Source organism: Seriola dumerili, unplaced genomic scaffold (genome assembly GCF_002260705.1).
Source record: "Seriola dumerili isolate Sdu_G_001 unplaced genomic scaffold, Sdu_1.0 BDQW01000121.1, whole genome shotgun sequence".
NCBI classification, from domain to species: domain Eukaryota; kingdom Metazoa; phylum Chordata; class Actinopteri; order Carangiformes; family Carangidae; genus Seriola; species Seriola dumerili.
Window position 1 is genome coordinate 2,143,856 of NW_019174376.1, and position 27,364 is coordinate 2,171,219.

Here is a 27,364-nt window from a genome sequence, read left to right on the forward strand (position 1 = left end):
AAATATTAAAATTCTCAATATATACAGTATATGCATTGTATTAGCTTGTTAAAGTTACCTTAAGTTTTTATTCTGGGTAAATCTGTTATCTCCAGGCTTAGTTCACATTTGTCCAAGTCTTCACTCTGGTCCTCAGTGTCTCGGTCCCACATGTGTCTCTCCACACTGTCAATATGGTTTCCCACATCACAACTGTTTCTCTCATGCTGCTCTCCATGCTCCCTTGCAGGTGATTCTTGGACGGGGCTACCTTCCAACTGCTCCCCTGACAAACTCTCATGTGCCTCTTCCATATGACCATCGCTAACTCCTGCCTCTTTATCCTCCTCCTCCTCTTTGAGGGCCTCTGGAGCTCCATCCAGACTGGAATCACTGAGGAAAGAGTGTGGAGTTTGAGTATCCTCCATGGACAGGGGGGTCTCATCGGCGAGCCGCCCCCCGAGAATGTTTCCTGACCCCGGGGTGAAAGGCATTTCCTCGTGGTCTTGGTCTGGATCCTGGTCTTTGCTGCAGTAGGCGTAGCGGTGGTTCATGTGCTGGGAGTAAGAGCCGGAGTGAGAGAAGCGCTTGCCACATTTGTCACATTGGTAGGGTTTCTCTCCAGAGTGCAGCCGGCTGTGCTCAATCAGATGGTGCTTGTGCTTGAAGGCCTTGTTGCAAATCTTGCACTCATGAGGACGCTTGCCTGTGATGAATACAGAGAAATTACTTCTAATATCCTATTTTAAAAAACCATGAACTATTTTTTTTAAATAGAAAAGACATTTGAGACTTTTAATGTACTGAAAACTGTTTAAAGGTCTGTATTGTTTAATCATAAACATTTATAAAGCAATAGTTTGACATTTTGAGAAACATGCTCTGTGAGGTTAATATGAATCAATTGCCAGGAGATGGTTAGCTTAGCTTAGCTCAAAGAAGGGAAACAATGGGAAATCGCTAGCCTGGTTCTGTCCAAAGGTAACAAAGTCTGCTTACCAGCAACTCTCAATTTCACTGATAAACCCCTTACATCAAACAGTTGTACTGATCTTATCAGTTAACTCTCAGAAAGACATCAAACAAGGGGTTTATCCCAAATGTCAAATTATTCCTTTAAGCATTTTTTTTTTACAAATATAATAGTAATGTATAAGCCACAGGAAATGGCACATAGTTAAAGTGTTTTTTTTTTTTGGGGGGTTTTTTTTGCAGACAGTGCATAAGCTGCAGACCTGTGTGCTCATATTTGTGTCGGAGCAGAGAGCTGCTCTTCTGGAAGGTTTTTTCACAGATGTCACAAGCATACAGCCCCTCGTCTGTCTTCTTCAGTCTCTTCCTCCCTGGCCCGCCTTCTCCCTCCAGACCTTCATCCATCAGAGAGAGGTAGTCCAGGGCGCCACGGCCTAACACCTCACCCTGTGAAGAAAACATGTAGATTATGACTGTACAGTATGTACAAGTTTGCATGGGTTATTACTTTAATTCTACACATTTTTAATTCCTCAATATGTTATATGAGATAATTTATGAATTTCTTATGTACTTTGTTTAAACCTCAAAGAGAAGCCTTACTCACCATGAGAGCATGTCTCTCCTGGTGGATCTTTTTCAGTGTGGCCTCTGTGTCTGCCTCCATCATGTAAGCCATAGGAGAGAGAAACCCAGGGCTATTCGCTGGCTGGCCGAATGGAATTGTTGTGATGCCATCGTGTCCTGAAAGCCCTAAACCAGACTGGCTGAAGATAGGAAAACCATTGTACAATGAGCCTGGAAACACAGGAGCTGCGGCCCCGCTGTAGACCGGGTGGTGGTGAAGGGCTAGATGTGAAGTTGGACTTAAGCTGGAACGAAGTCTCTTAAGATGCTGGGTCCCAAGCTCTCTCCTCTCACCTCTGGCTGAGGAGCTGCCGTTGACAGCTTTGTTCCTCCCCTCTTGCTCTGAGTGCTGCTTGGGCAGGGAGAGGTCCAGAGGTTCGTTCTGCGTGGACCAGGGGCTGCCGGTCTGGTTCTGAGGTGAGGAGATTTCAGGAGGACAGGTGGTGAGGTCGAGGCAGATGGGAGAACCGAATCCTGAGGAGGGAACTCTTCTTCTGGCTCTGGGTGATGACAGCTCTGGGGAATGGTTGACTGGTTGGCTCGGGCTTCCTTTTTCCTGGACCGACCAATAGGCACGTGAGGACAGGGCGTCGTGGCGGGGCTGTGTGGGAGAGTGCATCGCGACCAAAAGCTGCTGCGGGACAGAGTGCCAGCTGGGCTTCTGCAGTGGTGACTTGTTTCCAGAGAGGCCATTGGTTACTTTACATGGTTTGCTGTTCTCCAGTTGGAGGGCAGATATGGGGAAGAATGAAGGTGACGAAGGGTGGTCTTTGCTGCGAAGACCCTCAGGCACCTCCACTGCCTCGCGGTTCATTTTACAGAGGTAGCGCTCGTGCTGCAGGAGCACTGCCACATTAGGGAAAAGCTGGGAGCACCAGCGACACGTCACTCCAAGCACACCTCTCTCCCCTTCACCTGACCTCACAGACTCTCTCCTTCTGTCAGGCGACATCTTCCTCTCAGGCCCTCCTCCGTTGTGAATCACCCTCCTTTCCTCTGCTGCAGCGCCCCCTCCTCTTTCTATCTCCTCATCTGTCTTCACCTCCCTGTGAAGCATCTCCTGCAGCATCTGCTCAAACTTGGTCCCAGAGTAAGTAAAGGGCAGCAGGGTGGTCCCTTTTAGGATACTGGCCCTTAGAGACAGCTCTGATGAGGTGTCCCAAAATCGAGCCAGATCCAGAGCTCGGGGGAAGGCGGCAGGGTTCTGGTTGGGTTCCTGCAGTAAAAGCTGGTGAGGATCCTCTGGTACTCGGCCCAGAGACCTGGAGTTATCTTGGTTCTGTGAAGCCGACGGAGAGCCCTTGTCATTACTGTTTCTCCCCCCGCCTGCAGAGGGAGACGGTAGAAATGAGTGGTGGTAGGGGCTTTGGCTATGTCCATTAAATGCCCCGCCGGCTCCTCCTGTATTTCCCCCTCCATTTCCACCACCACTGTGGCACTTCTTGCTGCTTAAGTGGGAGCTGTAGGAGCCAGAATGAGAAAAACGTTTCTTGCAGTTGGAGCATTCGTAAGGTTTCTCACCTGAGGGATAAAACACAGAGAGGAGGCATTAGTCAAAAGGGGCGGATTGAAAATACTTAGTGCAAGGGTGTGATCATTTAGAATTTTTCATAATGCTCTTGTTCTGTCATAAACTATTTCAACTCATTTTCTGTCAACACAAATCAAATTGGGTATAATTTCATACCATATATAACTGACATGGTAAGTAAGGGTTAGTGATACAGTGGAAACAATAGCAAATTAATGGGTGAGTACAAGTTTTTGATGTTATTTTGTCTCACCGCTGTGGATGCGGAGATGCTCTTTGAGGTGGTGTTTGTACTTGAATGCTTTCCCACACTGCAGACATTTAAACTTCCTGGTCTCCATGCTTTGATCCAGCGTGATGGGATTCTGGGAAGACAGGACATTGTTATTAGTTTTATACTGGAACACATTTAGGGAGCAATTCCAAGGTGTGAAGAAGTATATGGCTGCCATTTCTACAAGGTTATTTATTTCTGACATTTACAAGTTACAAAATGTAACCATGTAACACTAAATGAGAACAATATACAACCATATTGCCCTGATGGTGGTTGTGAAAGTTTATCCTGCTCTCTCTCTCTCTCTCTCTCTCTCTCTCTCTCTCTCTCTCTCTGTGTCTCACCTTGTCCTGCATTTGATTGTGAAGTGCCAGGTGCTGCTCCATCTGTGCCCTATGGGGGGCAGTGTATCCACAGAGTGGACAGACCATGTGCCCCCCCTCCCTCTCCTGACAGTACTTGATGTGATCCCTCAAAGACGCTCCACGCTGAAACATCCTGTGGCAGAACGGGCAAACCTGCTGGGTCCTCCCTGCATCTAGAGTCCGGAGGGAGAGGTGACATTTTAAACAGAGCATGGAGATGTTCTTGCATTCATGAAATATACTGTATCCATGCATCCATCCATTTGCATGTTGAACTAGGAAGATGGAGTCTTACACCAGCTGAACAACACCTACTTGTGTGTCAGTGGCCTACAGAATGAAAAACTTGTACTATTAAATCCTCCTAACTGAGAGAAATTCAACTCAGATGATCTTTGTTCGGTAGAAGCAAGAAAGTCTTAAGTATGTTACCTACTTAAAAATACTGGAGAATATTGGAACATGACAATGCTATTTTTAATTGTTTTATTATTGTGCACCGAGTATTGTTTGAAACCCATATTTTTATTTGATCAAGTGAAGTTATTTTATATGTTTGCATGGTGATAGAATAAACAACTAAACTATGACGCAAACCTTTTATGTAAGCTTAAATGTGGAAATGCATTAGCCCTTGTCAGGCAAAGCCATTAGTGGCTGATAAGTCAATTTGTTTTCCTTTTCATTTTCTCAGAATGACATTAGCATGTACAATCTGATATGTTCTTACCACTATTAACTGTCAGTCTGCAGCTGCACGTTTCATTAGAAGTAACTGCACGCTGCCTGGCTCAAGAGCAGCCATATCAGATTAGTTCATTTTCTATTTAATATGATTGCAGATGTTGCCTCGTTAGTGTACCTGCTCCCTCGGGTGAGTGGTGCTGAGCTCCTGGTGACCAGATAGCAGGCGGCAGATCATCGTGCCTGCTGCCCTGGTGGTACACAGCTGCTGTGCCATTGTGGCTCAGGTGGTCCGAGAAACTGGTGGAGGTAGAGGTCTTCTTCAGCTGGGCCAGAAATGCATAGTTAGCCAGGTCCTCCAAGGCATTCTGGGAGTCTGAGTTCTTACCTGGGGACCAGAGAAAAAGTGAAAAAAAAGTGAAATATTTATAAATATCTATATATTAATTTTTAACCAGCTGTTAGTTCTTATGCACAACTAAACTGGCTTTTTGTAAAATGTTATACATAACTCTTGATACACGCAGACATGCCTGATTACAGACATTTGCAGGAAAATATTAGCGTTGCTGCAAGAATCTTTTTTCCTGTGTGTCATTAAAGTTTCATTAAAAATCCGGGCCAAGAAAACAGAAGAAAAGCCACTCAATGACAGTAAACACAACACAGACAACAAGAACTATAAGGAAAGTGTCAAGGCAGGTTCCCCATATTTACAGAAAGACACATTACACAAAAGAAAATATTGTGCTAGTTTTGCTTTTAAGCAATATCCAGTTCAGATGCAGATTCACAAATGAATCATTACCTTGAGACATCTCTAAAAGCCTTTTCACTTCAACATTTCACAAGATGATCAGCATTCTTGTCAGTGGGTACATCAGTGTGGTCGATCCTTTACATTTTCTACTTTTACTATGTGCTAAATTAAATTGTAAAGAAAGTGTTAGCTCCCTGTCTTTGTGCATGTACATGCTTTGTTCATATGTCCATGAGTGTAAAGTGCGCGAGTTGGGATAAATTGTAAAAGTGACTCTGTGCAACTGAATCTAATGGGACTAAATTGTTTACTTAAAAAAGACTGACAGATAAAACAATAAATGCGAGGAGCTAGTTGGCCAGAACGAGACGAGATTTTAAGAATTCTTTCTCATTTGTGCCCTTGAGTGCGGTGACAGGCAGGCAGAGAGGAAAAAGCCACAGATGTACATGAAGTAGAGAGGGTGTCTCCTATCTCAAGCCAGCCAGCTCTGCGTACAGCGACTTTGAGGAAGATTTTTCAAATGTTTGCAGATGTTGGCATATTTTGAGCTGTTTTTTAATGTGGTGAAGGGAAGAGCCTGTGTGGTTGAGTGTTGTAAAAACTCAGCTTTGCCTTCATCAGGCAAGGCCGAATCACACGAGGCGAGGGAGCTAAGTGATTGTTAGTAGGCAAGCCGCGTGAGCCTTTGATCTCTCTTAAATAAAAGGGAAAGCCTCACGTCGCACAGTGCTGATTTCAGTACCGTAACGTCACCTCTTTGATGCATGGAAATATTGTGACATTGTGTGGGATGAGTTCTTTTGTCATGCTTTCAGAAGGCTGCCTTTTCAAAGAGAACAGTGAAAAAAAGGAACAGCCTCTCAGGGAAGGCATGGTTTCACAAGGAGCTGATATGAAGGTGTATCTAGAGGGCTTTGAGAAGCATGAGACTGGAGGTGTCTTGCGTCAGAAAAACACTGTAAACTTGTTTACACATACTGTAGTGGCCTACAAAGCAGTCTCATACAGTATACATTTTACACGCACATTGCTCTGCTACTTTTTTGGCAAGGCCGAACTTCTTCAGAAACAAATACAGGGTTGTTTTTAAAAAAAGAAAAGAAAAAAAGGGCTTTACAAGTTTACAGTTTGAGTTTAGCTTATAACTTACAGTACATCCTTAGTGGTTCCTGGTCTTCCCTATCAGTGGTGGATGCAGTGATGGTGTCCTCAGCAGCCTCGGCCTCCGGCTCCACCTGCACCCAGTAGTTCCTGCTGCCGGGGCTGAGGCTGTGCGGCCGCGTGGAGCGAGCTGGACTGCCGGGCTCCTCCGTCCCCTCGCTGGGCGTCAGGCTTGTCTTGTCCAGGCTCTCCTGGAAGTCCTGGGGCTCCAGGCTCCACAGGCCCACCTCATCCTCCCCCTCAGATCCCAGTGAAGTCACTTGCTCAGCATCCACTGTGAGGCGGAAAGTAAAAAAAAGAAAAGTTTAAGGGGGAACTGAGACACAGGCTCAGGTTGACTTAATGTTCATGTTGAAATGTGCTGCACTAAATGTTCAGTTTGCTTATTAGGGACATCTGATTTTGCAATACTATGTTGTATTTTCAGGTATGTTAAAAAAAAAAATCAAATATCATGAACACGTGTCTTTAATCTACTTTATGCTGTATGAGATGCCAAATAGTTTGTTGTGGTGTCCAAATATATATTTACTTTTTCAGACATGATTCATAATGCAATGGACATATGTTTCTTATCATTTCAGATGATATTAAGTTATTGGAGCTGTAGATTATAACCAATGGAAACCAGAGACAATGCTACATGATTTAAGAAAATATGTCAGGAACTGAAACCAAACGGGGGAAAAACACAAGCAGAAATTCAAAAATGTTTTGTAAATTCAGAGCTATTTTTTTTGTATTTCAGTAAGTAAGAGGAATGAAATTGTCTTGATGTTAACTTGTTCAGCGTGTTTCTTATCATGAGAGTTTTCATATGGCTTTATGTGGTTTGATGTGTGGATAATGATCAATGCGAGCAGACATGTCCAGCATGCAACACAATTCTGCAAAGAAGAATTTGAAAAGGAAGGTCCCAACTAGAAATGACGCTATTTCAAATATTTTACTGAGCCCTCACCCACAATATAAAACATCAGAGAGAAATACGAAGTATTAATGGTAATTTCAATTCAATTTCAAAGTGAAGGTTTTAGTCTGACAGTACTGAGAGTGAAGCATGGCTTTCATTTTGAAACTGATTGGGAGAAAAAAATTTAAAAATGACAATAGATACATTAAATACAAAATATACTTGTATTTAATTACAGTCATGATTAAGAAGGCAAACTGGAAATGTATCTGTTGTGATCAAATGTCAATCAAATAAAATACAGCTTTTTTTTTCATTAATCAGTATAATTTACAATATTTACTTTTTGTTAGTTTAATATAATTTGTGCGACATTGGAAAAATATTTTTTGTGTCTAACTTATATTTTTTTTTACACATGTATGGTAGCCTGTGTGACTTCTACAACGCATGACAATGTGGCAAGGGTGTGAGAAGAAGAGATAGATAGCATATTGTAATTTAAAAGTGTACCCTCGGTGCCCAGACTGCAGCAAAACTGGAGAGGCGCGTTACTTTTTCCCATGGCAAAGACAATAAATGACAATCACAAACACATGCCTGGGATTTCAGCTGTAGGCTCTCATTTCCAAGGCTTTTTTTGAGGACTCTCTGTTTTCCTCTCACTGATTGGCAATATCTCATCACAACCAAGTAATGACCATTTAAGAACACAAATAGATTCCTTGCCAGTGCCTTTGAAATATATCATCAGGGGAAAGCCAAACCGTTGTCGAGGGGAGAGCAAGGACTGTGCCAACATACAGAGCGCTGATTCTTCTCTTCGTGTTGTTGTGAAAATAAGATTTCTAATCAGTACGCGATGAAGGTCGCAGTGCAACATTGTCATGCTTCTTATTTAGTTTAAATGAATTTTCCTCCCTTCTGTCGTGCCTTTTTTCATCAGATCAGAGCGAAAATAAAGTTTCACAGATCATTACATTTCACAAAACACAAACAAAGTTTACTCATTAAACTGTCAAAACAACACTCAGTCACTCTGAAAGATTTTCATTCTTGTTTGAGTCGCTCCAACTACCACCACCCTCCCTGGCTAGTGGACCCAGTGATTGAGTATTTTGCTTTCAACGCCCCTTCACATCCAGCTACGACCCACAGCTCGCAAGGGACAAAGGCCTGTGACTGTACACTGGGGGTGACATTTTCGCTAATCTACCTTGCCATCTCTACATTTATCAGACTCAAACACACACACACACACGGATAACACACACACTCACTCTGCTACTGAGAGAAACAAAAAGGGGCCCGGTGTTGCAGAGGGGGGTGGCCCACAATCACAAACACTGTGTCAGTCAGCGTGTAAAATTTACACATATTCTTCTGATGAGTACATGAAGCTTGTAACACCTACATGTTGTATCTGTTTGTATCAGCAGGTTGTATGTCCTGCCCCAGCTTCAGTACACCCCTGTACAGACTGCACTCATGCAAAAAGTCTGATTCACCCGAGGCCATTCACCCAATGCATGCGGTGCTGCTCTACCAGCATGGGGAGGAATGACTTGCTCTTATGGGGGGTGAAATTGGTCATCAAATGTGCCCCATTACAGGAGGCAGTTATGAAGTTATATTATGTAGTTGAGGTTGAGCTAGCGGCCCTGCGGGGAGCTCTCTGGGATGATAGGATATACCGCTGGGCCTGAAAAGGGAAAAATCTGGTCCAGATTAGCATCAAATTGGCTCTAATTTTCTCTCCCATGACAGTGAGTGACACTGAGTCTATACGTGCTGTCATTAAAGCCGCACCGCGCAGGGATGGCTTTCATTATCAGGCCTGGTGATTTATTTATTTGGATAGCGATTGCATCCTTCAAATAGGTCTTTTTTTTTTTTTTTTGTTGGAGCAGGACAGCTAAACCTTTGAACGGCGCAGGAGGTTTGGGATTGCCTGCAAGTAGAGATTATGTGTCAAGGTACAAATGAGCTCAAGAGTGATGCATTCATGCAATGTGCAAGAGTTTTAGGCATGTGTGATTTGTTGTAAGACACTGAACACCAGAGAACACACAGCACAGCACAGTAGAGAACAGTACACTGCTATTGTGCATGCACTGTAGTGTGCGTGGGAAGAACGTGAGTCATATCCAGAGAGTGCTAACCGAACTGTGCTGCATCATGCTTGACATTGTCGATCACTTGGTCTTCTGGGGACTCTTTCTGATGGTTTGACAACAACATTGCGCTCAGATCAAACACTGCAGCACTATTTTAATCTGCCTGTCGCTCTCCCTCGCTGACAGTGACTGAACTGAATGAGTGAAAGACTGCCTGCCAGAGAGATGTCTACGTTTTCCAGCTCAGGGCACTATAGTCAGAAATGCAGAATTTCACTCTGAGAAAACACACAGTTTTCTCTTCTTTTATATTCTGGGTGCTTGTGATCTGAAGCCTAAAACAACGATGACCAACAGTAGTTATTTCATTATTTACATCATTGAGTCAGTTCTCCGGAACACAATCAGAGACAGATCACGCTTGAATAAATTCATAAGCACACATGTTTGTGACACAGAAAGAAATAATTTTTATATAGCCACATTAAAATAGAAACCACAACAAAAAAAAAGTCATTTGAGATAAAGAAAAATAAAATCTCCTCAACCTTTCTTTAGCACTGGCTCACAACAGCACAGGGACAGTTTCCGTTCTCGTCCTGTCTAATTCGTCACTGTTTATATGCCAGAGGGCATCCACTGTACAGCAACACACTAAGCTGCAGTTTATTTTACGATGCACATATGTGATCTGGTATTGACTTAGTAATTATGTGGCTAAATGGTAAGCACGCAATAATTACCTAGAAATTACCTTGTTTGTTTCTTTTGGTTTTAAACAGCAACAAACAAGGCCAGGCCCAATTTACCGCACAATGTATTTATTACACTGCTGTTGATTTTTACACTTTATGAGCGTTACATAAAAGCTAAATAATGGTTATATCATATTATCAGTGCTATTTAGTAGATTTTTATTTCTCACAGCCAAATAAATAACTATTCACGTATATATTAGTTTGAGACAATTTTGGCAGCTGTGAGAAAAGCAACACCCAAACTAAAAATAAATGGTCTTATTTCTAGCAACTCTCGTTATCTGTGTACAAAGACTTTAGAGTGCGTGAAGATGTCTATGATGAGGCTGGGTTGCATTTTCTTTGATATGTAAAAATATAAACCATTATACACACATCATATGCATACCATTACAATGACACTGAAATGATATAATATAATATATAGGAAATAAAATCAAATATATATTTTCAAGATCTGATTTTAGCTCTAGAATTTAAATGTGTTTTACTTTTTTTAGGCCACCATTTTTTTTTAAACAGTTTTTTTTTTTAAAACGTCACTTTTTAAAGTTTTATATCAGATCACATGTGAGGCTTTTATATCAATCAAAAGTTATTTAGCTACCCAGAAGAAATAAGATCCATGTTGCTCTTCATATGACATAATGCATGTGCAAGTGTAATATGACATAGGCATGTGGTGCACATACCACATTACAGTAACATCTGGAGCATTTCATGAAGTACAAAATGTAGGTGGTTAAACTGTCGATCCAGCCAACTGAACACACTCAGGCATAATTAAAAACTTACTGATTCATCATGTTTTTGTAACAGAACTCCCCTAGACATCAAAAATTCACTTTAAGTATCATTTAAAAATGATTTGGCTCAGTTAAATAGTCAGGTTTAGTTAATATAAGAACCAATGCTTCTTCCACCCTGTTAAAACTTTGATGGTTTCACAGGTGTCAAAAGGAACTAAAATGCTTGCTATTTTGATTCAATAAATTACCACATGAGGATCATGGACGCCCACATGCTAAACAAAAACCCAGCACAGGAAGACGTGTGTATTGTCATTTTACAGTACCTATGAGAGCAGTTCAGAGACACGGCAGATCCATATTCATCTCCAGAGCGCACGACAATGATGACCTCTCTTTAAATATATCACACAAATCAAACATGTCATGTTAAACAATTCTCACTATGGCAGCTCTGCTATTCATACCTGCTGCCTGACATTCGTACAATGAGTCAGGGCAGGACCGCAACCAAAAGCAGACACCTCCCACCTGACCTCCTTCATCTTAACAGCATCTCACCCTCTCTCTCTCTCTCCCTCTCCCTCTCTCTCTCTCTCTCTCTCTCTCTCTCTCTCTCTCTCTCTCTCTCTCTCTGGGTGACGGTTCTTTCCTCTACTTGGCATCTTGGCCTGCTCTGGTTTGGTTTGGTTTAACCTGCCCTAACACTGTTGACCACGTGCCAGTTGAGCTTTATCCATCCGTGTGTATCTACCTGAACTTTCACTAAATATGTAATGAACACACTGTCGACAGTTTTGTACAACACATTTTGTAGGGTCACAGGGGTGTTACTGCAATAATATTCCAAAGTGTGTGTAATGCACTCTATGCTGAAAACCCTGCTGATTTCTCCTCTTAGCGGTTGCCTCGCTTTGGAATGCAACTTTTAATTTCAATTTATCCAAATGTTTCACAGATTATATCATGAATGTTGACAGCTAATTGAAGATTAAATGCTCTAAATTACATGTTAACCAATAAGAATGGTGGTAATGTGATGTTTTGCTGCACTTTTATTGCATTTTTGTGGCCAGAGAAGAGGAAGTGCAAACATTCTTGTCTAATGATGGTGAAAATAACCACAACTACACTGATATGAAAGTCACACAGTCAAGTTTTAGTTCAATTGATACAAATACAGTTGCTTCTTAGCTCAATGGCAGCAAGCCAAAAAAAAAAAAAAAAAAAAAGGTCTGCAAATGGCTGCTGGTGAGAATAAATCAGACTGAAACTGTGACGCTGTAATGGGGATTGTAAAGGTCATATTAGTGTGGAGGAAGAGATGCTAAAATGTGATGTGTGCTGCACTATGTGATTCTGCATTCTTGCAGTGTGTCTAAACACACACAGTGTGCTGTGGTGTGTATGTCAGAGAAAGGGGGTGACAAGAGTGAGACAGAGGTGCAGAGACACCAGTGGATGGAGAATGCAGCACAGAGAGCACAAACTACGCCGGGCGCAAGAGAGGAAGGAAGGAAAGAAAGAAAGAAGGGGAAAGGGGTGGAGAAAGAGTCAGATAAGAGAAAGGCAGAGGAGCGAGGGATTAGAGAAGAAAAAACAAAAAGAAAGAAAGCAACGGTGTCAAACTGTCCCTGACACAAATCCTCCAACTGATGTCGAGCTGTGAAAAACACGCTACAGAGGGAAATTCCCTCAACATAGACACACACACGCACACACACACACACTCAAACGCACACACACACACAAATGAGGGTGTAGACAAATACAGAAAAAACAAACACAACACAACTTGTATTGTGGGACAAAAACAGGGAGCTGGAACCAACCTGATGCTGCAGACACAGCAAGGAAATACATCACAATAACACTGTGCGTGTGTGTGTGTGTGTGTGTGTGTGTGTGTGTGTGTTTGTGTGTGTGTGCGCACGCACAAAGATCCAAGATGATCTGAGCCTCAGTCAGAGATAGAGAAGTTAAAGCCCATGCGGTGCCACAGCAGCGAAGTCACGGCTCTGTGCCTTTAGATGTCCCGCTCATTAGGAGACACCACCCTGTCAGAGTATTTAAACCACCACCGCCACCACAGAATGCGCAGCCGAGGGGCAACAACATCTGCACTTTGAAAGACACGGAGGCGCACAGAACAATCAGCTCAAGAAATAAACACCAAGCTAATTTCCTCATATTGATTAAAGCTCTGCAAAAACAGAAGTGCACACAACAGCGACGCAATTCTGCACACTAAGCAGTGATCTTTAAATGAACAACAAACACCATATTGAAACTCTTTTTTGCCTTTGTTCAGTGTGGCTTTTAATGGCTCTGTTCAATTAGGGCCCTTGTGACACAAAAACAGAATCCCTTTTGGCATTTTATTAGCTTCAAAGCCACTGAGCCATTCACTGATACCACTCACAAAGTTGATTTGTCAACCAGTTGCACTTTTAGTGTTACTGCGCGCTGGTGTTAGTTTCATTATTCACATATGAGAGCGCTCTGTGCGATTTCAGAGGAGCCCGGGCGAATCAAAGCACAGCCCCCAAGACACCGACTGTAACACACTCTGGTGTTGTGTACAGCTGCTTTTGAAAGGGCCCCAGCATCTGAAAATCGATTGATATCAGTATTACTGATCTGTTATTCTCTATCTACATGTCACATCACTGCACCAAACAGTGAACCACATCTGCTTAGTGGAAACCTGCTCTCATCTGACTTCAACGGACCAACAGATTAAACCAACAGCACGCAGGCTTAAAGAATGCAGAGCAAATAGTTAACAAAGCTGTAACTTACTGTACCATGCGTACACTGCTGGGCAAGCTAATCTTCCTTGTGATGAAACTGAGAGGATAATGACTTGTCTGCTATTGTCTTTATCTTTTACCTTCTATCCTAGACAAAGTTGTTTTTCATTTTTACATCTGATAGGTCTAATCTCCTCCTACTCATATTTGCACTTTACCCATGCATACTGCACATTTTTGCTTAGCTTTGGTGTTCTATAAATACTGTAAGTAAAGAAGATAATAGAGCAACCTTTTTTTAATCGTTTCATTTGTGACATTTGGGAATTCTAACCACATGCATTACCCTATTTATATATACATACATATATATATATATATATATATATTGCATATATTATTATATATAGAGATTGAACTTGTTTCTGATTAGTACATTTTTGTGAGGATACCGGTTTTAAACATGCTAAACATCATTCTCTGTGCTACCAATGACTGTGTGTGTTTCTATGTCTCAGAGAGAAATAGAAAGATAGAAATAGGAGCAGTGAGAGACAGGAAAAGAGTCCCAAATAACTTGTGGCCTAGACCAGTGATCACACCACAAAGGTACATTTACGTGCTGGTGAAGCAGCGGCAGAGCTGTGGACTCACATTGGAGGGTAACGCTAGCGGAAGGAGGTGGGTGGTGAAGGAGAAGCACACTTGCAGGGTATATACTTTCACCCCCCCCCGCCCCCGCCCGGCCATAGATTCCCACCCTAGCTACAGTATGTATTCTTAGACTGTGGTGAACTCAACTCTAGAAATCCATGATATATTTTTGTAGCCTGTAATGATGTTGACTTGCACAGCTGGCCCCGCAGGAACTTCAAAATTGATAGCTTTACATTTTCGCACAGGTAGAGCTTCAACAGACAATGATAGCGTTAGCTTATCATTCAGTGTTTCATAATAACTGTTATATTTTACTATGGATAATGACGCCTCTTTCTATATATAGGCTATCGTGTCAGAAGCATTGTAGCTATAGGAGGCATGCAGATCATCCAAAACAAACCACAGAGGGGTAAAGCACCTCAGTCTCATTTTCTATGAGTTTGTCTTTGTTTGTTTTCGACAACTTGAATCAACTTCAATCACTCGCTTTGAATATATTTGACAAGGTTTAGATTTTCTGTGCTCCCTCATTTTTCCCTTTACCTCTCACCTCTCTGCTGTGTGGTAGAGACAGAAAAATTAGCACAAAAAAACGACTAAAAAGAAAGAAAAAAAAAAGACTCACTGCTCTGATACTCCCATCCGTGACTGTTAGCTGTTTACCAAACACAATGATGAATTTGTGTGCAAAAAAATACACAGCAATCAGTTTTTCTCTTTGCAGAAATGAGGCAAGGTGTGAGTTAAGAGGTGTGCAATGAGCCTTTGTGGTCGCCTGTTCTTCCTTTGGAGGTTTCCTGTATGCTGCTGCCTACATGTTTGCCACCATGTTTACCTGTCCTACAGACCACCACAGTGACATTTATCAAAAAAAAAAAAACAAACTTATTTCACACTGGCCTTTACCTTCAAAGCTGATACGTGTCGCTTCTGCATTAGCACCACATTTTTGAACTTTGTGGAGAGCTTGCAACGGTTACACAGCAAGAGAAAACATTTTTAATGGACTACGGATTCATTTATCTGTTCTGCTGTCAGAACAGTACAATGATATAAAGCAAGTTTATATTTAAAAATAAAATCTTAAAATAAGGATATTTTAGTTTGATTCTTAAAATTTTAGCAAAGTACAAAACTGTTTTGACAGTTTATGAATTTCAGCTGTATAACATCCTGAACATTTACACCGTTAACTACAGTCACGATTACTTACAGCCTCTGATTTGATTCGTTGTCTCGCTCTCCTATCCTCATTAGAGATCTGTAACAAACTCTCACGCAGAATATAATTTCCACTGACCTGCCACACAAAGTTAACATAGGAAACACTGCTAACATCATTCTGGACTTCCCTACGACGTCATGCTGAATTGTGACAATTGAGTCACTTACCATGTCAATGACTCACCAGCAATGACAAACGGATTTAACTACTGTATGTATACTGTGCATGAGCGTCTTGTATTTATCAATGTGAGTGTGTGTGTGTGTGTGTGTGTGTGTGTGCACGTGCACATATGAGTAAAGCCTCCCCACCATGCCCATGATGTGTATCATGCTGCACTGGAAGCAGGGCTGATGTTGCTGAGAAAAGGTTAGCTCGGTTCGAGGAACACGTTATTTGGAGTTTGGCCCTCTGCCTCCTCCTGTGGCCCTGCGCTGGTTTCCGTGTAGCGAGGAATCGGTGCTGGAATGCAGTAACGGTCACAGAGGGACCCACGCACTCACCACACTGTGAATCAAAACCCAAACTCCACTTCATTAGGCTCCTGTCATTGCAAAGACTCTCACACCACTCTATAAATACCCCTGTCTCCCCCCTCCAAATTTGTTTTCCCTCTTTTTTCTTTACACATGAAAATGCTCAGGGACTGTTCCAGCTTTCTGATGTGGCTCTTTATTTTGTACGTTGGCGCAAGAAACCACACAATAGTGGCTCCTTTTGAATATTAAAACATTCTCTGACGGAGCACAAAGGTTCTGAAGTTTTTTAATAGGGGTGCATGCTAAATAAAACTTCTCTTTGAGTTTAACAGCTATACAATGTGGGATTTGGTTAGTTCAACTCGAGCTTCGACTTTTAGTTACTCACTACGGGAGATTTGTTTTGAGGGTGAAACAAATATGCCTGGTATCCCACTGACTTTGTCTACTTCAAACATCTGTGTATATGATCTGTGAGAGGTGTTTTGCGTGATGTGGTGTTCTTGAAAAAGGACGATTTACTGCATTAAAAACCCAAAATGTCTTAATCTAACCACTCAAAGAAGATTTAAAATGCAAGATACAAGAACTCTGGGGAACCCACATTAAGATATACAAGATCAGAGCACACATGTGAAGGTACTCACTACACATGCAGTTACAGAAACACCAGTCCAACTTCTTACAGCTGTTAGTGCCACTACAACTGACAATATTAATAATTAAAAAAAAGCCTCCTTATTTCACTACACTTTCAACAATTAAGATAAAAAATTAAGACCAATAAGTTGTAATGTCCCGACTGTCAGCAAAGAACATGAAGAGACAACAAGAAACGTTTTTTCCTCTGCTGCTGGGATCAGAAATCATTGAGTAAAATTAGAAACTATAAGATGCAACTGCATCATTGTGATGAAATTATTTACTTTACAATGATAAATGTTGTTCTTACAGACAGAGTACTGGAGATGAGGCCTAGAAGTTAGATCCTGCCCGGTTAACATACAGACAGGGCGCCATCCTCTGGCGCATGTGGACATTACATCCTCCAAATGAGAGACGATAATAGAGCGAAACATTTCAAGTGACCACATGTGACCTTGAAGGCTTTGAAACATTGAAAAGATGCCTTTCTAATGTGTCACTGTGCTTTTATTTGCTTTGTCTTTCTCTCAGTTGTTCTCCACACGCCAGCACACACGTCTACTCTCTCTCTCTCTCTCTCTCTCTCTCTCTCTGTCTCTGTCTCTAAGTAACTCTCCTTTCTTTCATCCCTTTTTCTGCCCGTTAAGCACACACACACACACACACACACACACACACACACACACACGCATAAAGAAATACAGGCAGAAAAAAAACAGGAACACACGCACTGTTAAACAAGTCTTTTTGTGGTTATGCAGTTCTGATTAGAAAGATGTATGAGTCACATATCATATTAATTTACACACATCCGTATGTTCATTAGTTACAGCTTGATGTGCCTGTGCATGTGTGTGTGTGTGTGTGTGTGTTCTGTGCATGTGAAGCCTGAACCAACGCCTTGAAAAAGAAACTAATTAAAGTCATGGAGAGAAATGCAAAGGCAGCAGAACCGCACAAGAGAGTGTGTGCATGTCATTACTGACCTGGCCCATGTTGGAGAAAAAAGTGATGGCAAGAAGTGAGAGAGAAAAGAAAGAGAGAGAGAGAGAGAGAGAGAGAGACAGACAGAGAGAGTGGGAGGGAGAGAAAGAGAGAGAATGGGAGGGAGAGTAAAACCTCAACCAGCGAAATAATGTATATAAAAAAGACTCAACAAGAAGAAAGGTTTAAAAAGCAAACTTGGGGAGTTTAAGAGGATCTTTGATGTGTATCAGAAGAGGAAAGCAGCCTTGCGACTGGGACGACAGTAATTTTAAGTCGAAGCAGAAGGCTGGCTGGATGACTGGCTGCCTTGCTGGCTGGCTGGCTGACTGCCTGGCTGACTGACTGTGGGCTTTGATGGCGCTGGCTGTTTGAAGTGGTTTTCGGGGGATGGGAGCAGTGTGTGGTGTCAGTGGGACAGGGGAGGCACACAGGGGGGAGGCAGTAGGGGGGTGGGGGAGAGGGGTGGTGGGGGGACTCGATGGCGACCCTACAGGCCGCTCGTGGAGCCCAGGCTGGGTGGAGCAGAGGATGGATAGATGGAAGGAGAGGGGAAGAAAGCCTGAGACGGCGCAGAGGATAAAAATGGAAAAGAAGAGTGAAAGAGTGAGGAGGAGGTAGAGGAGTGGAGACGGGGAAGAGGAGATAAAGAGGAATCAAAGGGATGACAAAGAAAGAAGAAAGTGAAACAGCGAGAGGGGGAGAAAGAGACAATAAAGAGTGAGAGAAGAAAGAAAAGCGACAAGTCAGAGAAAAAGAGCAAAAAAACAAACAAACTCAGATCTGTGTTTGACATTGAGAGCCTCGTCCCAAAATGAAGCATGGACAGACGCATTCACACCTACCTATTACTAGTATCATTTAGATGACGTTACCTCCCTCTGATATGCTGCCAGGCTGCCCTATGACTTTACTTCCCCTTCCATCCCTCCAGCAATGCTGGACACATGCACCGTATAATCACAACTACACTGTTTCCCTGAGGTACCACAGTTGACCGCACGGCAGAGAAGGAAAAGAAGAAACTGATTTTGTACAACTTCAGAATGTGCTCCTTGCCTATTCATTTTCTTTTATTAGTGACTGACCTTTTTAATTAAAAAACCTTCAACGGTTTGTAATTTTGCAACACTAACAAATACATGATAACCTGTCATGTATCATGTGAAATTCTTTTAAAAAAGATAAGACACTCTACGAGATTGTTACACAGTGATAAACGACAGAGTGGACGAGAGAAGGCTGATTATTTGCGTTGCTTCCTTTCTAGCACAAAACACTTCCGGCATATGGTTCTTTATCATACCTGAGCTAAACATCCATTCGCATGATCTAATATTGCACGCTGCTCGCAAACATCAACATTTTTTCAGCTCAGTCTGTTTTGTCTTGATCAGACCTGAGGCAGACTACATCTCATTCCTTTCCAAAACCTCTCACGCTTCAATTTCATTGTGAGCTTTTTGATGTGTAATGACTGATACTGGGGGTACTTTTTTATAACACAAGTAATAGACTGACTGACTGACTAACTGACTGACTGACTGACTGACTGACTGACTGACTGAACGAACGAACGAACGAACGAACAAATGAATGGATAAATTTTTTGAGGTGATTCATTGCCAGTGAAAATTTCACATCTGCAGAGGCGATGCATTCACTGCCTCTAAAAGTGTCTGTTAGAAACAAAGTGGAAATGTGTCAAAATTAAATGCTGCCAGCAAAGGAAACACAGCAAGAGATTGAGAGAGAGATAGAAAGAAAGACAGAGAAAAAGAAAGGGAGTCAGATAGATGTAAAATTTAAGACTTAAAGCCTTGACTGTTACAGGTGGGCCTAAAGATCAGTGCAGCATGTTCTCTTCACAATGGAATGTGTTTACTCCCTACCAGGTAACTATGTGTATGTACATTATCTGTGTGTGTGAGTGTGTGTGTGTGTGTGTGTGTGTGTACCAGAGAGTGGGATGTGCAGGTCAGATGAAGGTGGTACCAGGTGATCACAGGTACAGGGAGACAGAGTGAGAGAGGAGGAGCCGGCCTGGGCTGGTAGAAGCACAGGCAGGATTTATGGCGGCGGACTGGGCAGGTCAGGTCAGTTGGAAAGTCTGCCTTCGAGGAGCGCTCGTACAGATTTACAGCAGAGCAGGCGATATGAAGATACTGTGAGATGATGTATATTCATCTGACTGAGATTTTGTCATACTTCACTATCACGGTGGCATCCTTTATGGCAAGACCGCGTTCGTGTGATGATGAGTTGATTGACTACTATCTATTGTCTCAATAATTTATCAAGCAGTTATGCGAAACATACCAAACATTCCTGGTTCCAGCTTCTCAAATGTGAGGATTTCCTTTTTTTTCTTTCTTTTTTTCTTCTGTTTAGTACAATTGTAAATATAGAATAACTTTGGCTTTTAGACTGTTGGTCATACAAAACAGTAGCAGTTTGAAGATGTCACCGAGAGATATTTTTCATTAATTACTGTCATTTTATTTCCTAAACAATTGATCAGTTACTGAAAAAAATAATTGACAGATTAATTAATAACAGAAATAACCCTTAGTGATAGCCCAGTGTGGTTGTTTTATCCATACACAGTTGTCTAACTGACTTTCCAGAAACCGTAATATATCGTGATATATAGTGATATCGTATTATAAAACTACATGTACTCTGTTTCTCGCTGTAGACTTCGACTATTAATTAATATACAGCATGTTTCATTTATCTAAAGAAACAGCTAAACATGTCAACTGATTATTTCTCTTGTCAACACTGCTCCTACAGTAATTCAGTGCGCTGCAGGGGTCGCTGTGTGTGGTGCTAAGTGGAAGGACGGATGCACATGAGACAAAAACTGAAAAATGGAGAAATAAAATAAGAAAAGAAACTTGGCCTCAGGGAGAGATACCAAGAATTAAAGAAAAAGAATGAGAAGCAAGTAAAAAAAAAAAGAAGTGTCAAACTGAAACTACAAAACACTACTCCTTTTCTCGAACCAGCAGGTGTGAAGTTTTCTGGCCTCAGAGACGATCAAAGCAAACAAAAGCCACCCCACTCCTGTCTGTAGCCGATACACACTGCTCCTCTTTCAACTTGCTGCCCTGTTATATCTGGTTCCTCAGTACTGGCAAACGCTGGCACACTCTCAGCCAGCTGAGTGAGTGGATCTGCCTGCCAGGCTTCTCTCCCCTCTCTCCCCCTGTCTCTTCTCTTTTCCTCTTCTCCTTCTCTCTCTGCCACCCATCTGGGCCTTGTAATACATGACAGCTGAAGCAGGGTCTCCAAATTTAATTTGAGGTGTGATAAAACAGCACATATCTATAAATTGTGTGCAGAGAGAGCCTGCCTATCTGGATAGTTTTAACCTCTTTCTTCTGTCAAACATGTGCAGCATATCAAACACACAATACCCAAGCTGTCTGCACAAAAGGAAGACCCACAAATAGACTTAACGGTGGGGAGTCTTGCCAAAGCAATGACAAAGAACGTATTAATAACGCTGGAAATGGAATATGTCGAGAATGAAAAGGGGATGAATTTGCAACATCATACTGTACAGTCTGTAGACCTTTTTCAATCAGATAAAACGCCTTTGATGTGAAAAAAGAAAATAGAAATGAGTGAGAAGCCGCATAGAGTTGGTGTTAAACGTGTGAAAAGTACACACCAAGGCACCTAGATATACATACGCATGCATACACACCTCATGGGCTCTGCAGTCATTAGTGTTATCTTGCAGTTGAAAGGAGTATGATCCTCAGACATTCACTCAAAAGTTTCTAGTGAAGCCATGTGTACACTATTGTGCTATTTCTTATCTACTGAGACAATTTAACTGTTCCTGATAACTACACAGAATTTGACCTTCATCTACTAAGGGATCAGACTGTGATCGTTTGAACAAAAGTTTAAATCCTGCAGAGGAGGCCACACCGATTTTGCAACGTGCAGAAAAGGACACTTTGCTGTAACATCTCGACAAAAGACATCCTTCAACTCCAAACGGCCATATGCAGGAGCTAATATTGCTGTGCGATTATTCATCCTGCGATGGCACCGCAAAACTTTCCGAATAATTCCTCCTGGAGTGGATCATCAGTGTGGCAGCCACACGGCAGGAATGTACAGTAAGACATGGGACTGCTTGGGCTACATCTGAAACATCAGAACGAGCAATAATTGAATAAACATGTGAAAAATACCAGAGGGACTCAATCAAGGGATTCCCCATTACTGCTGTGTTGATTTGGCATCAAACACACAGAGCTGGGATGGGAAGAAAATCTGTGACACTTGGAGCTATGGGAACGTTGGGGAACAAATAAGGAAACACTTAAAAGTTTATCCCACATTCTGTCGCCCGTCCTCCTGTCTCTTCTGTCTCTCCCCCTCACGCCCCCCCCACCCCCTCAACCCCCTCCATCCCTTGTCTTCTCACGGTGAAGAACTGTTTTCGCTGTCTTCAGCCCTGTCAACCCCATCAGTTCCCCACCTCTGTCATCCTCCTCTTCTTTCTTCCTCCTCTGTCCCTCCCACCCGCTGGTTCTGACGCCGGAGCTGAGCCCCTAGAAGAGTCCTGGTAATAAACTTTGGTGCCTGAGCTCTTCATTGCTGTCTCACTCTCCTCCACCCCTCATCCCCAAGCGCCGATACATCTGCCGTTAACGCAGGCCCGGTCCAAAAGGCCCGGCCCCTGCACTCTGTACAGTACAAGCACGTCAGTCTTTCTCATTCCAATGTTTTCCCCCCCTATTCTCTCTCTTTCTCTTTTTCCCTCTCTTTTTTTTGCTGCTTGAGTCCTTTGTGTACAGTGTGCTATGCTCACTGTGGCAGCAGTGTGCCAGAAAAACCCACACAAACACACACACACACACACACGCACACACATACACGCATGCACACACATACACAGTCACAGACACACAGCTGGGCCCCAGCTGCATACAAAGACTGGGGTTTGGAAATCAATGAAGGAGAAAGAAGAAAAGGGGAAAGGAGTTTAAATAAATTGGCACTTGAAAAAAGAAGAAAAACGAGAAAGAGGGAGTGAGGGAAGCAGGGAGAGAGAGAGAGCTCTCTCTCTTAAAAAGGCACATCAACTCAACAACAGAGCGAGGCTTTTCACGGACTAACAAAACATAAAGCACAAGGACTAAATATGTTTGTGAGGGTGCTCATGAAATGCAATCCCACATCTGATTTAGGAGCGAGGACTGAATGAGCCTGGTCAGTTGTGCGGATGTCATTCTGGCGAAGATGCCCGCTGAGTTCGAGAGCAGGGGAAAGCCCATGCACAACACAGTCGGCATGCTTTAAATAAATGAAAACACTTTTGAAAACTGGAATCTAAACAGTGTTGCCTCTACCAAGAGCAAAGAGCAGTTACTGCACCAATGAGGTGGCGTTTGTTAAAATGACAGAGACTGGATTTTAAAAGGTTGCCTCATTAAAGTTGTCTTGAAACTGAAATAAATCGATTTTCTTCAATTTCTGTCAATGTAAAAAAAATATAAGCATGGCATTCTTCTTTGTTGAGGAAAAACAGAGATATAATCACCTTTATTTTTCAGAAATGATCCTGTGATGTTTGAAATTTTTGTCTCATATATAAACAGTGATAATGAAAACCTCTGGGAGGAATTTTAGCATCATCTCTATCGATATGGAAAAAAGGCATTAAACTATCAAATGACCCCATGGTGTGAGAGCTGACTGTGTGTGGAGGTCTGAAATGGGGGGGTGGGGGGGTGCTCAGCTAATTACTTCACACTCTTTGAAACTTAAACTCTCGCTCACAGCCAGTAAATACAGGTCGTCATTTCCAATAGATACATTTCCTTCCTTGGTCCCAGGACTGTTTTCAATCTGCCAGGAATGAAGAGTAGTAATTTCCTCACGTTGCTTGATATTGGTGAACATTGACAGTTTTATTGAGGGAGACAGAGACATAATCAATAGGCGCCTTGGAGAGAGAAGAAACGTCAGCTTATGTTTTTTTCTCTTTCTTCTGGTTTGGAAAAGATCCTCAAATCGCTGTCTTAAGAGTCGGGCCTGCCAAATTCATTTGGTTTTATCAAGGACCTTTAACTCCCTGCTCGCACAGCCCAACACATTCCAACAAATCCTACACACACAGCTTTAATACGCACATATCTACACCGACGTGAGGATGAACATGCAGCACACGCACAGAAGCTTACCACCCGTGCAGATTCATAAAGAAATGATAAATAAATACAAAAGAAAGAAGGAGTCACACAACTCTCTCATAACAGTTGATGTAGAACATAGTAAGGATAACAGTCGTCAACGTGACATTTAAGACAGTTTTCAGATTCTCAGCTGAAGATCAACTTGTAATCAGTTTCCTCTTTCTTTACATTCACTTTTGAGATACCCTCAGTTCTTTTTAATCCCATCGTTAATTTACTGGAAACTGACCAGAAGTGATGCTTATCTGTGCTCTGACTACAGGAATTAAAGAAACTGGACAGTGATAGGGTCCATGTCAGTAGGTGTGCCTTTTTTTTTTTGCTGATAGCTTTCACAGTACTGCGATGCTGTTGATTTGTTAAATAGGGTGCAATCGGTCGACAAACTGCTACATGACAGTTAAAGGTGAGAGAGAGTGTATGTGTGCGTGTGTGTACACACACACACACACACACACACACACACACCCACACACACACACACACACACACACACACACAAAAAAGGACGTTAATGCTGAGCAGCCAGAGAGGATCTCACCCTGGTGACACTCTGCTGAGCGTCACACCTCTCTGAATAAAATGAGGAAACACTTACAGCAAACTAATAAACTATATAAATAAACAGAGTCCTCGCAGCAAACAGGTTTGTGGCGGCTGTGTGTCAGATCAGAGGCAAACAAGCAAGCTGCCTGACTTTCACTGGCCTTCATGAACCTCCAGAAAGTACAGAATAAAACCAGCAAAATGTGTGTGTGTGTGTGTGTGTGTGTGGTCTTGTGTGTTTTTGGGGTCAAAATCTTCTCTCTGTGATAGAAAGATGACGGCAGTTGGAGGCTACATTTGCACTTGGGCTATTGGTTGGGTTTGTTAAGGGTATCCCTGCATTACCCAACAACTTTGCACTAAATAGAAAGCCAGCAGCAAGACACTGGCTGTAATCTCCCACTTACTACATTAGTATTAGCATGATTCAGAATGAGGTTTATTCTAAAGTTTTAAGGTCAGATTTAGATGTGAGTTATTTAGGCAGGGGCTGCCAGTTTAATTCAGGGTTGGAGAAACTTTCAAAGCTGAGGATAATTTCAGAGTTTTGGCAGGTCTGGCTTTAGGGAGGCAGGATTTTGATTCTAACATAAATGCTCAGTCTTCTTCAGAAGGAGAGAAGAACAAATGTTTACATGTGTATCCATGTGCAAGTGTGTTTATCCTTACTCCAGTGTGTGAGTTCAGAGCCACACACTTGAGAACAAGGCACTGCCTGATGCAGACAGAACAAAGTCTCAACAAAGTCCCTATATTCAGCACAGTACAGTCAACAAGTTCCCCTTAGCACTGCCATAGGAAGTGCTTTCACAGAAACTGATAACTGACATCATCTTAAGCTTTAATGTCAACGCAGGCCATCCACAAATTCTTGATGAGGTGATTGATAGTCATGTAAGAAAATACAGAAGGTTTCAAAAGATTAAATATCTGCAAGATTAATTGCATTTAAGTGATATAATAATCATATTTTTAAACCTTTACATTTGACAGAAAAACTTTCATATTTTTCAGAGTAACTATTCTATACTATTCTGTTGTAAATGTGGCCTTTAGGGATTTAGAGAAAGAAAAAAAACCCTAATCAAATATACAAAATGTGCCTTCAATTTAGAGGATCAAATGAACAAAACCATCTAAATTATTTTTCTTTCTTTCTGATGGAGAACACTCTCTATTTTAAAAAAAAAAATACTGTATCAAACTCGCGAAAAATTGGATGTGAAATACCGAATCATTTTTATCATGGCACAGAATATAGAAAATAAGGGAAACAAAATCCTAGAAAGTAGAGATGTCAGAGCAGGTAAAGCTTCCAGTGTGAACAGCCACAAAACTAAAGTCAAGAAGAAAGAAAAAAGACGCAGTGAGGTGAAGTGTTGTAAGAAGTCTTTCTGTTTGATTAAAACGATTTAGTTAAATAAACAAAATCTGGTTCTGTTAGGTTTCAGGCAGTGTGGATTCTTCTAAATAGTTCACGACCCGCCTTTGATTTTGGACAGAACTTTTTTTTTTCTTTTTCTGGTGTATAAAATATACAAGAGATTTCACAAAACGCGTGCAGCCATAGGTTGTGGGCTTTTCTTGAGGATTACCTCGCACTTTTTATTACACGGCTTTTCCCAGGTATGTAGCCTATATGTACAGAATAATCCCAGCGGCTGACAGCCTGTAGAAAGTTGGACTGCTCATCCCTGTACTTTATACTATCAGACAACCTCAAGCCATGGATGTAAAGAAAAACGTATGTCTGAAATATGACTGTAGTGCAAACTGCGATGAAACACTGTCTAATGTTCGTTTTTCAACAAACTCCAGAGGAAATCGACGCGCTTCGCATGAAGGGCTCGTGTCCGCAACATCTGCCTGCATCATTCAGCAACTTCTTCAAACTGTCCAGCGCTGCGCGTTTTTCTTACCTCGGTTTCTCCTCGGGTTGGCTTGTTTCCTTCGTTTGCCCCGACTTTCCTCTGTCATCATCGCACTTAATTTCGTCTCAAAAAGTTGTCCGGGGAGCGGCGCGTGTGTGCGTTTGTCCCGAGTGCCTGCCTGCAGAATGAATGGTGTTGAGGCATCGCCTTCGGTCACAGCGGGAGACTCAGACCTTGATGAGACTCCAAGCGGAGGCGACGAGCCGTGAGGAGGAGTGATGTCAGCAGCAGAGGTTGGCCCTGAGGTCAGCCCCTGGCATCGTGGACGTTCACCTTCCTCATTTACTAAGAAATGGCGTTAAGACCCGCACACTCAGCCTGTGAACATGTTAAAACATCCGTTATACTTTGACAATGTATTCCCCCGAATTCGCTGCACTGCACCTCCTCTTCAGAGAGGGAATCCCAGGATCGTCGATGTCCCAGCATGTGCTTGTTTCCTTCATGTAAACGTGGGAATTCACGGCATTAACTTTTCTCCACCATATCATCCAAAGCCGATTAACGACATGTATGAAAAGAAGTCATTTCTTCTGGGTAATTTAGTTAGGCTACTGTTCAGAATCTGTTCAGAAGAAATTATGAGAGCGATTGGGGGACTTTATGGACTTCATGTGGGACTTTCCTCATCACTTTTGATGCTGTAACTGATCAGAAAATCTCATTCCTCTCTATCTTATCTTTATCCTCCCACAGAGCCCGAGCTGTGAGCTTCTAAATCTTCTTAATCTACAGGCTGTTGACGAGATGCAAATTGGGCTCATCACGCTACGTTTTCACCACGAGGTGAAGATTCTACTAACTGCAGGTTAATGGGAACAGGTATGTGCGCACCCCCCCCCCCCCCCCCCCCCTCGACCCCTCCTCCTCCACTCAGTGGTTTATGGCTCGACTGTTATGCACGTCGCACCTGCGCTCAAGTACCCTGGAGTGGACCCCGTCCTGCGCCCCATTCACCCCTGGATGGCTGTAGGAAGTGGTGCATTGACGGTCCTTTGTGTTGCAACCTGGACCTTAATCT

At 42.3% G+C, this 27,364-nt stretch overlaps 1 protein-coding gene across 1 annotated transcript; it reads right to left on the reverse strand.

Annotated features, from left to right (window-relative positions):
* Positions 1-26,389, reverse strand: LOC111223932 (zinc finger E-box-binding homeobox 2-like). The gene is made up of 8 exons (XM_022748244.1): positions 26,332-26,389; positions 6,349-6,633; positions 4,614-4,823; positions 3,731-3,924; positions 3,363-3,474; positions 1,559-3,099; positions 1,215-1,398; positions 1-685 (listed from the first exon to the last, which is right to left on the reverse strand). The coding sequence occupies exons 1-8, from the start codon at positions 26,387-26,389 to the stop codon at positions 60-62; spliced, it is 3,210 nt and encodes a 1,069-aa protein (XP_022603965.1). The 3' UTR covers positions 1-59.
* Positions 26,390-27,364: the final 975 nt, after the last annotated feature.